This window comes from Dicentrarchus labrax, unplaced genomic scaffold (genome assembly GCF_905237075.1).
Source record: "Dicentrarchus labrax unplaced genomic scaffold, dlabrax2021, whole genome shotgun sequence".
Classification (NCBI taxonomy): domain Eukaryota; kingdom Metazoa; phylum Chordata; class Actinopteri; family Moronidae; genus Dicentrarchus; species Dicentrarchus labrax.
In genome coordinates, this window is record NW_026136708.1 from 8,044,346 (window position 1) to 8,058,153 (window position 13,808).

Below are 13,808 nucleotides of genomic sequence, written 5' to 3' on the forward strand. Positions count from 1 at the left end.
TTACATGGTCATCTGGTAATTTTAATACAACAGGAGACATGTTTCAACCGTCTCCTGCCTCTCCCCACATGTCCCCTGTCAGCAGAGTCATTATCTGTCTTTGGCCTTTATCCCTGTTCAGGCCTCAGAGCATTAGGAATGCCCAGCTCTCTCTCTCTCTCTCTCTCTCTCTCTCACTCACACACACACACACAGACGTGCACACACTTGCACACACTTGCACATACATCACAGGGCCTTAGTGTCTGTTACACATGGATAACAGAGGCCAAAGCAGACGATTAGTGTTTCATAATAATATAACGTGTTACACACTTTGACCCCAGAGGCCTCTCAGGTGTGGCAGTCTGCTACAAGACTATTGGACTATTGGCTGCTTGTTGGTGTATAGGAACCTATCACTGTAGGTTGAAACAACATGGTTACTATGGAACATACTGGTAAATAGTTATTCTATATTTATGTCCTTTTTATCCAGTGAGGTGCCTTTTCTCGTGAAGGCCATACACTAATGAAAACTATAAATATTATATAACATTTCTGACAATAGATCCTCCTAAAATGTTAATTAATAATGAACCTTTAATGGTTTACTTTTGTACTTTACTGCAATTTATTTCATATTTAATTTATACGCTATCCACTGTTGTATGTTTGTGTGCTCTCAGACAGCAAAGTCACGAATGAATCACAAGAGAAACAGCATAAGAACGCTCAACAAGGTAGGTAAGAAAATAATGATGTAAATAATTAAACACCAGGACCATATGCATAATAAAAACAATCAACAGTAAAATACCTGTATATGGTTAGTGCAAGTCTAGAATGAAGTATATTGTATTTGTATAACAAGGTGCGTCACTGGAATTACATGAGTGAGTACTGAGAATAAGAATTTTATATATATATGTAGACACAGACTTGCACAGGTATATAATTTACTGGAATGTGTGTACAAGTATGTTATATAGGTAGGTATACAGGTAGATCTTGGATAATAATAAACATTTACAATTGGGTCATGGTTTGATTGAGTCTTATTTACACCCTTGCATCATCCTTTAAATGTGAGCTATATTCTCTGCCACATCTTAATTTATTGTTTTTGGCACATCTGCTATGTGGCCAAAAAAAGCTTTGACACATCAGCAAAGAGAAGCATCTGCTGGAGAAAAAAAAATCAATCCAGCGAATGCAAAATAGACAGAACGCCAGCTTACACTGGGGGAGACCCCGACACAATCGCCTAACTGGCTTTTCATCTGCTCCTGTTGTCTTTCTCTGTTGGTCTAATTACCATGTCCGGCTTATTGTCCTCTTGATGACTATAATTAATCAAGTTCTGCTCCCTAATCTCTGAATCTCATCATCCTTACAGTACACCAGGGCTGGCCACACCGGATGGTAGCCTGATGTAAGCTCTTTTGGGGAGTGTAATTGTGTGCTTGTCTGCAACTTTGCATGCAACAGCAAATTGCATGGTCCCACCCTACTGTGTTTTTTCCTTCTTTTTTTTTGTCTGGAGTGTGTGTTTTCTCAGCACACAGGTCAGTAATTGTTACTCATCGTTTCCTCCTTGAAGCAGTAGCTAGATGTTTGCAGACAGGAGTTATGCAACTTATCTGTCAGGAAGTTATTTTGAGGCCTTTAATGTGAAGATGTTTTCCCTGTCTGAAGCCTCCCTGACCGCTGTCTATACACACACATGCACACACAACACACTCCTATTCTCTCATAGCTTTGTCCTCCCCTGAGCTTCAGATGGCTTACCAGCTCCTTAATCTGTCCTCTGAGTGACATCACCCATCTCTCTTCACCCTCCATACGCTCCTCACGGGACAGCGGGGGGAGAGAGAGGGAGGGAAAGCGAGAGGTGGTGGCCACTGGTGGTTTAGGGAAGGTGAATTAACCCAGCAGTGAAGCGTAGGAGACATTAGTAGGAGCACACAGGATCACTCTGACACACTCTGTCAGGGGCATGGCAGCGGGCACACTGGAGGGGGACTCACACATGGAGGAGCTGCTGGATCAGGGTCTGGGGATGGAGGAGACGGACCATGGCCTGCTGAGGAGACCCTCACTGAAGGGGAGCTACCACAGTGACTCACTGCTGGCACCTGACACTGACTTCATGACAGGTACAGGGCTGAGCCAGACAGATATTTTCTCATTTAGCTCTTGTGGTATGAAGCCATGCAGATAGTTTGGTTTTATTTGCTCACTGCAATTTCTGACTTGACCCCAATACAGTTAGGTTAAGAGCAGTTTTGTTTGAGGTGCTTTCAGCCTTAAAAGATATATGTTTAAAAAGTTAAATTGTCCGAGATGTTTATCTTAAAATACTACCAAGGACTCTTTAAAGTATTCTGCATGAATGAAGTGCATCTTTACTTCTAATCAATAAAAAGAGCTGTGTACATGTGTGTTTGCACAGGTTTGCAGGTTTGAACAGAGCTGTTCAAACAAGGAAAAGAACAGGTGAAGTAAGTTATAAAAAAGTTGTTTAGAAAAACCTCCACTGTATCAAAAAAAGCAGACATTCTGTAACACTCATTGACAGAAATCAGCAATGTGAATTAATTACAGACTAAGAGAAACTAATCCTGTGTTTTATTTGTGTGCTGTAACTACTAAGGACTTTAATGCCACAATAGGTTTGTATCAGGACTTCATATGATTTATTTTTATTAACATTTTACATAACTCAAAAACAAAAAAGATTTTTTTCCCCCTTCAAAACCTGATGACAGGAAAGAAAACCTCCTTAAGGCACTTTTAGGGAGAGCAAGGAGAAAATAGCCTTTATTTATTCTGCCATATTGATTAAAACGCCAACTGGTTTTGATCTGAAAGAGTCCTAATCATTGACTACACTTTGAACTCTATACAGCCCTTCAAAACCTGTTGATAACCTAATGAATACAGAAAGTGAAAAGCCAAATTTCATTTTCCTCTTGTCTTCTTTGACATTGGCACTATAGATTTTCACTTAACCTGTACAATGCTGCTTTATTTGAACAAGCACTTAGTCCAGCATATCTGTCCAATGATACTAACTACACAGTCAAATGGTTGGTGTTGTGGAATGTGCGTCAGCTGAAGAGATTTAGGGAAATGCCCTGTCCCCTCAGGGATATCAGTGGACTAATATGTGAAGGATTGCTTGTGCACACTGTATGTGTCAGCATGCAGGGTGCTGATATGAGCAGACAGATGCTGTTCCTTCATTCAGGAAACACCATCTGCGAGCAGAGATTAAAACACTCCTCTGATTCTCTATGTCTTAATGTATCTTAATTTTGCGTATGCATAAAAGGCATATGACTTCCAAAACGGTTACAGCTAGCCCAGCTTTGTGTACATGTGTGAATGTGTGAGTCATCGTTTAATGCATATGTTTGTACGTGTGTTTACATTTGCACGTAAGGCAACGAGGGAGCTTGCCTGTTCTTTGTATAGCTGAGTTAGTGCAGAGATTGAGCTTTGGGCTGCTAATTCCCTTTTACAGCACTGGGATTATGTGCTATTCTAATCCCAATCCCATATGGGGTGTGTGGAGGTGGCACGAGGATGATGTCACAGCCGGGACAAGAGGAGAAAAAGAAAATCACTGGCCTACACAGAGTCACCACTCTTCATGAGATTACTGTTGGCTCCATGCTTGAATGATTATACTGAAAGTCTTTGCCCACAGCAGATCATCTTTGCTAGGAGAGGAAAAACTGACATCTCAAGCATTTTACCAAGAACTGAGAAAAAAATTGAAGCATTTCATAAACCATACAGCAGGTTTTTGAAGCTTAATGGACACAAACTCTGAACTACTACTACTTGGAGTAATAGAAGATGGGTTTTTCAATTATCCATTACTTTTAGCCAACTATTCCTTCCATTTCTCCATGTTCGTGTTTATCCATCAGGCTTTTAGCAATTATTTCAACAATTTAACAATAACTTTTAGCTAAATATATAAATAATTTATCCAATTTTTATCAAACTAGTTAATCTGTTACTGTAATCCAACTTTTAGAAAAAATGTCTTCCATTTATACATCAGTTTTAGTTATCTCTTATTATAGCAACTGCAGAAATATGCCCTGGGGTACACTGGTTTGAAATCAGTGGTTTAGTTCAGGTAAAAAATACACACGGGCATAGATTGTTTAACTAATACCTTTTTGCTCATAAGCAGTTTTAACTGAAAACTGCTGAGAAATAATGCTTTATATTACAAAGCATTACTGTTGGTGGATGTAAAGCATGCATTGGTTTTTAGTTTCCTAATCCTACCTATTACTGGCACTGACCTGCGCAGTGGCTGCACAGTAACTCTGTGGATGTACAAGTTGTTTACTTCAGCACAACACAACAACAGACCACATTTCAGGTTTATTTCTGCTGTTTCCTCTCTGTGTCTCCATCTCTCATAGTGACATGGGGCTTATGTGTGGGGGCGGGGTCAAAGAGGCTCAGTCTGAGGGATTATCATTGTACTCTGCACACCCACACCCACACACACGTACAGACAATTTAGGCTGAATTGGACGACTGCTGAGTTTTTAAGCATTATCAACCCTACCCCCACATTTGTAGAAGCACACACCCTGAGCAAAGGGGCTTTAAGCGCTGTCATACACATCACTGCGTCCCAGAGCATGTCAGGCGACCACCAAGGAAACGTGGGAGGATCAAAACATCAGTAACCTCATCTCCTGCTGCAGTGACTGTAATACAGCTTGGATGCTGTAAACAGAGGCGGACAACACACTGTAAACGCTGCTCTGTGAGTGTGTTTGTGTGTGAGTGTGTTTGTGTGACCTAAGTGGAGCAAAGAAGATGATATCTTAGTGGACACCAGCCAGTGGATCAAAATCAGATGGAGGGAGAGCCGGCCTGTCTGACTGGAACCAGAGGAGGAAAGAGGAGCGAGAGAGTGTGCTCGCGGGAGGAGAGGAAGAGGAGGAAGACGTCTGGTGTAGTGGAGGAGGGCCCCACCGGCCAGCAGAGACACCCTGACAGCTCATCCGTGTCCAGTGTCTCCCACGGTATCCACCTCTGTACTGTTGTGACTGATGATGGCCAGTAAAAGTTATAATTGATTGAAAGAGAAATTACAGTGAAAGTGTTTTGGAGATTGTGCTCAGCTACCGTTGTTTACATGCTGCTGACAGTGTGATGACAGTGTGGATGATCGGCTGTGTCCAGCTGTGCTGTGACCTCATTAGCTTGATTTTTGCTATATATGCACAGGGGATGTTAAAGAGCTTATTCTGTTTTCTGATTGAAGAGATGAGCCTTAAAAGAACATTTATGGTAGAATTTCATCAAGTAAATAATGCTCAAGAAGTATTTTTTAAAATATTTTATTTCTTCACCTCTCTTACATTAAAGGCTTTTTAGTGAGTGGACAGTTGAATAGCACTTTTTTACTTTGTGACTGGAGGATCGTTTTCTTTCATACTCAATATTTTCTCTCACCAAATGGTGATATGGTTTCAGTATGAGTCAGCTGCACATTCATTTCTATTTGGCATCTTTCTCTCCTTCTGTGTGTGTATGTCTCTGTCACCCTCAGTTGGTTAACAAGGTCTTGCTCTTTGTGTTTGCTCTTTCTTTTGCTTTGGGAAATCTGCATATTTAAACATATTTAGACATGTTTTAGAGGCTAACAAATGTTTATTGGCTGCCTCAGATTCCTCTGCTTATTTTAATGGACCAGCACTATCGTTATGCATGCCATCAGTTATGTAATATTGAAAAGCATACAACATAACTGCCCCGTGTACTGGCGTAAACATGTTACGCCATCTATCTATCACACCTACCTACTACCTACCTCCTGTTTTCTATTATTCCTTCAGATGACCGCAGTTCAGCAGCCAGTGGCCTTGACGTGGCTGACCGACTGACCTATCTGGAGCAGAGGATGCAGATGCAGGAAGATGAAATCCAGCTGTTGAAGATGGCTCTGGCCGACGTCCTCAAGAGGCTTAACATCTCTGAAGAGTACCAAGCAGCTGCTGCTGCTGGCAGGAGACCATCGGGTGCCAAAGGTGAGTTAAGTAAATATTCAGAACCTAAAAGCCTGAAAAAAACATCCAGAATATCATGTCCTAATATTTCTCTACTTAATGTATTTACATAGAAACATGTGCATACAATTTTTATTTTCATCAAGGGGCTTTATTTGTGCAGACAACAAAGAGGGCAGACACAACAATCTCCACAAACAGAAAGTACAACCTTTTATCCACCACACACAAACACACATACATCATACTTAACCCCCTTGTGTGTGTCCCAACAGCCAGGCCAGTGTCTCTGGCTCTGCCCTCCAGACCGCCCATGGTGACCTCCAGCACTGCCTCCCTGAAGAAGAGCACCACACTGCCCTCCAGCGCCACAGCCAGGAACTACAGCCCAACACCGCCCCGCAGGTAAAAACACTGCTGCTCAGTCTGCAGGCAGACAGTCAGGAGACAGTCTAGAATCTACATGTAATATAAAAGAGAGTTTTTATGTTTTTATTGGAAGTAGTAATAGGTGATTAGTTTAGAAATCATATGATACATTTGACAAAAAGATTTGAATTGTTGATTTCTCAATGGGAGAAAAACAAATCACAATGACATTCCTCTCATATCTGACGGCACTCGTCATGAAACACACCCAAGCAAAGAGAGAGCTTCTGCACACAGTATTAATGGAAAACAGTTCTAATGAAGCAGCTCACAATAAAGCTTCAGTATCAGATCTAAAGTGTCAGTTCTCATCATCAAATGTGCAAAAGCAATCAGCAAACACTCTATCCAAGAAACACTGCACACGGGTGCTCAGTAATATTCCAACGTTTTTTTTCAAAGCAATAAAGCAGCAAACCATTCTCTGCAGATGTCTTCCTCTCAATTACCTTTCAAATGTTACTGCCATTAAATAGCTTTAGTCAGAGCATGCTAGGTTCTCCACTGCTATATCTGGGCTGTGCTGATACAATTTCACAGTGGGAAATCTCCATTCACTTAAAGCTGTCCATTCAGTGCTAGGATGAAGTGAGAATCATCATCATCATCATCATCATCATCATCATCACTATTAGCAAAAGTGACTCTCATCTTACCTTTTCTCTCCTCTAATTAACCCTCTTATATTATGTCTTCCCTCTCTCATATTCATATCTGCTTCCTTTTGCCTTTTTCTCTTTATTGTTGCCTCCAGTTACTTCCCATCTGTCCGCCATTCCTTCTTTTCACAAACAGAAGTGACCACATCTGTTTTCATTCATTGTTTTTTGCATGTATTTATCACATGAATTCAAAGTAAAACAACCCACTGACCACTTCAGTGGCTCCATCATTATAATTACATGTTTGTAGCCAAGCATTGTTCGGCACTTAATTTTAAAGCAGTTTCCAGAAATATGTCAGGCTCAACTCCAGGGAAATGTGTTTCAAATTATGCATAAGACGTTTCGCTATCTGACATGTTGCACCTGTGAAAATACAAAATCATCTCAGATTTTACAGTAAAATGCGCGATTTGCTTGTGTGGAACTGAGTGGAAAACAATTTAGCTGAATATGAACGTACCTGAGGGAAACACTGGGAACTTTAGGGTTCAAAGTAGTTATTGAGCCAGAAGCTGCCATATGGAAGTTAATTAAAGACACGATGATTAGAATTTTATAATCAACTAAATATTGTAAAATGTGAATAATTCTGTAATGTAGGTCTGTCACAAAAATAACGTGAATAACTTATCATATGTCATTATCACAATATCGACTTATTGTTTCAGAAAACCACCAACATGTTAGCCAATATGATGCCAGAACAAACCGCAGCGTTTTCCCTACATTTACTATATTGCCTGTTAAAGAGTGAATGACTCTCTGTGCCAAATGTTTAATATTCATTCAGTGCAATTTCTGCAGACAGAGGATATTTTAATATTTTTTTTACATTCCAGGTCCAATGTCTGAATAGAGGTCATTGCTCATTTATTTAAAGGGTGTCATTATATCAGTGGCATAAAAGGGTCTTAAAATGACAATAATATCATTAATCACATTTATTTCTTGCACAATATGTCATCCAACAAAAGTGGTCATTGTGACGGGTTGAGAAGTCAAGTTTCCAAGGTGTCTGGGCTACCAGCCTAATGGTTTCAAGTTTGAAGTTTTCATCCTAAATTATTAGTGTTTAAATTTCACCAGTCCCATTTGAGAAACTTAATTTCTTCACTTCACAGAAAATTTGAGAATTTTGATTATACCATATAATGCTGAATTTCCCCAAAAGAATACTTGAAGTGAACCGCAAACTCCAAAAAGCGGAATTCAAACTATATACCATGGGCTGGGTGAATACTCGATAGATGGTTTTCATAGTAAAATGTTTCAATGCAGTCAATTTAATGGTATTTAAATGTCAATATTAAGTATTAGTGATTCAACAATTAGGTATTCAGTTATTTAGAAGATTCAAATCTTGTCTTCACGTCAAGTCAAGTCAAGTCAAGTCAAGTCAAGTCAAGTCAAGTCAAGTCAAGTCAAGTCTTCCATAGTACTGAAATAAAATAAAACTGCACACAAAGGCACCACCAAGTGATTTTTAAAAGTTTGAACTAAACACATTCTGTAGTTTCAGGGAAGTGCACTTTCTTAAACCTCCCATATTTTTCTTCAATTCTTCATCCTCATGGCTGAAACTTTTGTACATTCAGTGGACTGAGAGAGTTTCATGTCAGTCATTGAATTTCCATTTGGGTAAAAAACATCATGACCTTACAGTACTTGTTTTTCCCTTCCAGTGGTGTGAAAAGCCCACTAGGTAGTGTGAAGGACAGTCCATGTAAGACCACTAAATCACGACCCACCTCTGCAGCCTCCACCTGTAAGAAACCTCAGGAAGGGTAAGAAGCTATTCTTGCATTTCTAAACCTCCATACACAAGAAAAATGCCTTTTCTGTGTTATCTTTCTGTCTATCATTATACAGACAAATATATTCCTAAAAATGTAGTTTCACAACACAGTCTCACCGCTTATATCTTAAAATCCTTCCCTTTTCTCTCGTAAATGTCAGTCTTATTTTTATACTTCTTGTGTAAACCAGGCCATATATACATTTCCATTGATTTTGGGGCGACCCAGTTATTCCTGGCCGATCAAGTTGGAATCAGATCTCTCAAATCAAATCAAGGTTATTTCCAAACCCGTCATCCTGTTTTAAAAACACCTCAAACCACAGAGGAAGATAACATTCTCAAAGCCAGCTCATGGGACGCTGAACTGTCAACCTGAAACTGATGTGTTCATTCTCACGAAAACCTTTTGTCAGGCAACCTTTTGCATCTTTTTACTTTCTACGTTTCTCTCTCCCTCTCGTGTCTCTCTCTGTCTCTTATGGCGAATTCTCTCTCTTTCTCCTTATAACAGCAGCAAGTCCAAGGAGGCTGCAGTAAGTGTAGGTAAGTGAGCACTCTCCCTGTATCCCTGCAGATGTTTTTTCCAGCCTGTATCTGGCAGCAATTCAGCCTCATAACAAGAATGTGAAACAGCTGCTGACTTGTATATATAACCTGTATAAATAAAACAACATTGATTTAGCAAAAGACTGACATATCAGTGCTGTTGATTGCTGATGAAATGAATCTAACCTCTCTGTTTGTGTGTTATTTTGGTGCAGGGACAAGGCGTGTGACGCACTGCAAAGGTAGGATTCATACCAAATAATACATTCATACCAGACAATATAATATTCAGTTCTTTAAGGTTGACAGAATTGTGTTTGAGTTGTTATTTTATGCCCATCCTTCATTTTTTTCACATCTCACCATGACTTGTGTGCCTGCCCTCACCCTTGCACCCTCATTTTATGTCCCCCCCCCCCCCACACACACACCTCCTAACCTGAACTTTAAATATCCACACCTCCAACCCTTTAACCATTCTAACCCCTTCCTGCTGGCCAACCTCCCCTCTAATCTCTCACCCTCCTCACCTCATCTCACCACTTCACTTAGTGACTATGCAGATCTATCTGAGCCCCCTCACAAGAAAGACTGGGTCTTCTGAGACCGCCAAATCTGCAGCCACGGTGCCTGCCAACAGCGGGCCCACGGCCACACCGCAGGCGAAGGGGGGGAACAAGCCACAGGCGAGGAAAACAACCCCCACTTTCACCTTAAACCTGCAGAAAACCACAAGCAGCCACAACTCAGCACAGGACACATCCAGCTACAAGAGCCCCCTCAAATCACCAAGCCAGTACTTTCAGATTTGTTACTGAGGCAAGTGGATAGCGACTGATTTACTGCAAGTGTGTCCTTGCAATCGAGTTTACTAAACCCCAAACTTATTATTTTAAACCTCAATAAACCACTTGAACAGAAACTGCAAATAAAGACTTTTTTCCAATGGTGAAAAAACAAGAAATTGATTTTAAAATGGGGATGAATACACCAATCTTCCTTGTTGGTCATCCTGACTTTGTTGCAATTGTGTATGTACAACAACTTGAGCACTTACAGCATTTTGAAACATTTGAGTAAATGTCAATACAGTGTTTTATGACAGTGTTATTTATTTAAAGCATAGTATGAAAGCTTTAAAGCATTTTTAGCCTCATTATAGTCATTGATCCATTTCTCTCATCCTAGTACCTGCGTATTGTTTCATTGAATGCCTGTGTTTACTGTAAACGTTCTCTCTGTCACTATGTATGTGAAGTTTTGAGTTTTTAAGTAAAGATGTGTGTCTGTAGGTGTCTTTGAGCACTGACTGTGTGATGGACGAGGGGGAACTGACGTCAGTGAGCGTGTGTCACTGAGTCTGTCTCATGCCTGTGAGCTGTGATGTTTCTAGTTTTGTAATAGATGTTCCACTTCAACACAGGATGTACCAGTTAAAAAGGCTCATTCTAGTTCAGAACAAATAATAAAAAAAACTATAATCATGAAAGTGTGAGTGTGTTTATGTGCAGGGTGGAAATCACGTGCTGTGACCTTTTCAGTTGGATAAACAGTCAAATGAAGACTTATGGAAAACAGAGCTGTGCCTGGTACATTTCCACTCCCACTGTGAGAAAACCTCCACAAAATTTGATTCACTCTCAAGCTGATTGTGATAGATTGTATCAGAAATGTTCTCGTATATTATTGTTACTCAGCACATTGTTCCTATTATTGTAGCAGGTGCTTGTAATGTTCCAATGATCTATGCTGCTTCCAGACTAAATGCATCACAGTAAGTGAAAAAACATAAATCCTGACAATGTAGAAACTCTTTTAGCCTTGTTTGGAAATATAATAACAGCGATATCGATGACTTGTGTGAGGCATATTGAAGTAAGTGTCCACAGCCTCAGCGCCCTCCTGTGGAGATAAAGGCCATAGACTCGAACAGGGATACCAGTGATCCTCAGAGAAATGTAACATCACATGGGGATTAAAGTTGCACCAAATCCAGATAAACTAATTAAAATAAATTTAGTTTCTTTGCAACAAGGGCTCAAATGTTTCCTGAGCCAATATTCAGCCGGTATGACCTCAGAGTGGATTCACACTACTGTATGAACCACAGTGGAAAATCTTGTGCTCTTTGGACATAAGGAGGACCTCTGCTGGCAAGAAGGCGACACTGCTACAGGTTTGATTTGAATGCTTCAGATGTAGAATGAGCCTGCATTATGATAAAATGGTGCAGTGGGATATTTAACAGCTGTGTTTATAAATCAAATCAAAACAAAAAGCATACATTTAAATACATTTTATTATAATGAAACACTTGTTGGCAGTTATTCTGTCTTGTGCTAGCTTTGAACAAAAAAGGCGTGCAAAGCAAACATATGGGCAATCCACAGGGAGAGGTCTGCAGGATATTAGGTGAAACCTTTTTCGTTGTTTTGATGCAAAACACCCTAAAATTATTAGCACCCACCCAACTTATCTCTTCACTTCACTCAAATATCAGTAGACATTGATAGATTTGTGGGCCATTGGGGCTAAAAACTCCAATGGAGACTTTTCAGGACCAGTAAAGAACCTGATAGACTTGCTTTGGCTACTAAAAAGTAGACAGCACAGTTTAAACTCAGGTCCTCAGTGGAGATTTAACTGAATCTGTCTGTCCTCCATGTGAGGAAACAACAGCTGGATGTTGCAGGCAAAGACAGATGTTAGCTAGTTGATCCTGGCGAATGGCAGGTTTGTTTGTGTGTGTCTGTCCTTTTATATACAGTATCACCGTGTTTACTTCTACATATAATACTGTGTAGTTCTGTACAGCAGCAGTAGTGTTGTTAAGTTGAGAGTGAAATATCACAGAAGAAGAAATAGGGCCTGAAGACAAACCAGCTAACTTTAAACTCAGTAAATGTATATATTATATATTATGGAAATGGAGATGGAAGGAAATAACACACACACACACACACACACACACACACACACACACACACACACACAATAATATAATACTATTTCTGCAGGGTCTTAAAGGCTTAAAGTATTTGTGGTAATCGTGGTATTTTATATCCAAGCATATCACTAATATTCCTCTGAAACTGTTTTGCTGGGGAATAAAAGTATTCTGATTATTTTAGAACAGCATGTGTGTTATTTTTTTAGATACAAAATAAGACACATAATTATTATTGTTATTATTCATTTTTACCTAACTTATTCTCAAAGAAGACGGTGTGCGTTGGTTTTCCATACCTGCCTGCACGGTAGCTGCATCACCAGACCGAGGGCGCTACCGTGCAGCAAAACCACCGAGACTTAAATATTTCAGCAGCCTGCTCTCTCTCTCTCTCTCTCTCTCTCTCTCTCTCTCTCTCTCTCTCTCTCTCTCCATCCAACCTCCCAGTGGTTGAAGGGAGGAAAAGATGGCACCACAGAAGCCGCTGTCAGCCACTCCGCCCGGCTTCTCGTCCTGCGGACAGCGGCGTGCCGCCCTCTGAGATGGCTTCGACCGAACCACCGGCCGCCTGACACGACACCGGAGAACAATTATTTCTTTTTAAAAGACAGACCTGAAAACTGTGGCCATCCGTGTAGCATTTTCCACACCCTTTCGCCTTTTCCCACCCTCAACATCTGCACATCCAGCCGGCTGCAGGCTTCGCTGGCAGCATCGCTGTTGTTGTTTTTTTTATTAAAACACCCGGAGCTGGTAGATCTGGATCATTTTTTAACTAGAACTCAACTCAAGGACAAAGCACTGAGCAGGCAGAAACCCTTCTTCATCTCATTCAAACGGGCAGGGGAGGAAGATGAGGTAAGCAGAAGCATGCGTTGCTCTTTCTCTGCACAATAAGTCGCAGACTGCTGTGATTCCGCTGCGCATTATTGCGGGATATTAAAGGATATAGGGAGAGCAGCCAGGACATCACATTGACGGGCACACTGTGCGGCTCATCGGCGCAGCTCAACTCAGAGGCCTGCGGTGTGCATGTCACCGCAGCACAAAAGGTGGACCAGAGGAACACGCGCTGTTATTGACCTGCAGCTCACCTGTTGGCCGACAGAATACGGACCTTTAAGAGGAGGAGCGGCTGGTCTGAGAGCAGCACATTAAGATTTCCACAGCCATGGGGCTTTGATGCTTGCATCTCTGACTCCAGCTCGCTCTGTGATGTGTCACGTGGAGGTTGTCTGCAGAGGAAAAGAGGTGTTGTCATGGAAACCAGACTACACGTGCAGAATTGTTATAAGCATCGTGATGCCTAATTGGGACACATTTGTTACCGCTGGGTTTACAAAGCAAGCACATGTGGTTGATGCTCTTAAGGATACCTATGTCTGTGC

General features: G+C 40.9%; 1 protein-coding gene across 4 annotated transcripts; it reads left to right on the forward strand.

Annotated features, from left to right (window-relative positions):
- Window positions 1–1,820: 1,820 nt before the first annotated feature.
- Window positions 1,821–10,959, forward strand: LOC127367844 (echinoderm microtubule-associated protein-like 1). Of its 4 annotated transcripts, none has more exons than XM_051408019.1 (7): window positions 1,821–2,138; window positions 5,862–6,053; window positions 6,308–6,437; window positions 8,809–8,910; window positions 9,439–9,467; window positions 9,686–9,712; window positions 10,023–10,959. In XM_051408019.1, exons 1-7 carry the CDS (start codon window positions 1,979–1,981, stop codon window positions 10,286–10,288), a joined length of 906 nt encoding a protein of 301 aa, XP_051263979.1. In that variant the 5' UTR covers window positions 1,821–1,978; the 3' UTR covers window positions 10,289–10,959. The 4 variants fall into 4 exon arrangements, with proteins under 4 accessions (XP_051263979.1, XP_051263978.1, XP_051263977.1 ...); XM_051408018.1 differs by having other exon boundaries at window positions 1,823–2,138; window positions 9,436–9,467; XM_051408017.1 differs by lacking the exon at window positions 1,821–2,138 and adding an exon at window positions 4,137–5,045.
- The last annotated feature ends 2,849 nt before the right edge of the window (window positions 10,960–13,808 follow it).

Coding starts and splice junctions, on each gene's coding strand:
- LOC127367844 (XM_051408016.1), top strand. CDS start 4,877: ATGGAGGGAGAGCCGGCCTGTCTGACTGGAACCAGAGGAGGAAAGAGG. Junction 6,438..8,808: donor AGCCCAACACCGCCCCGCAG/GTAAAAACACTG, acceptor TTTCCCTTCCAG/TGGTGTGAAAAGCCCACTAG. Junction 8,911..9,435: donor TGTAAGAAACCTCAGGAAGG/GTAAGAAGCTAT, acceptor TCCTTATAACAG/CAGCAAGTCCAAGGAGGCTG.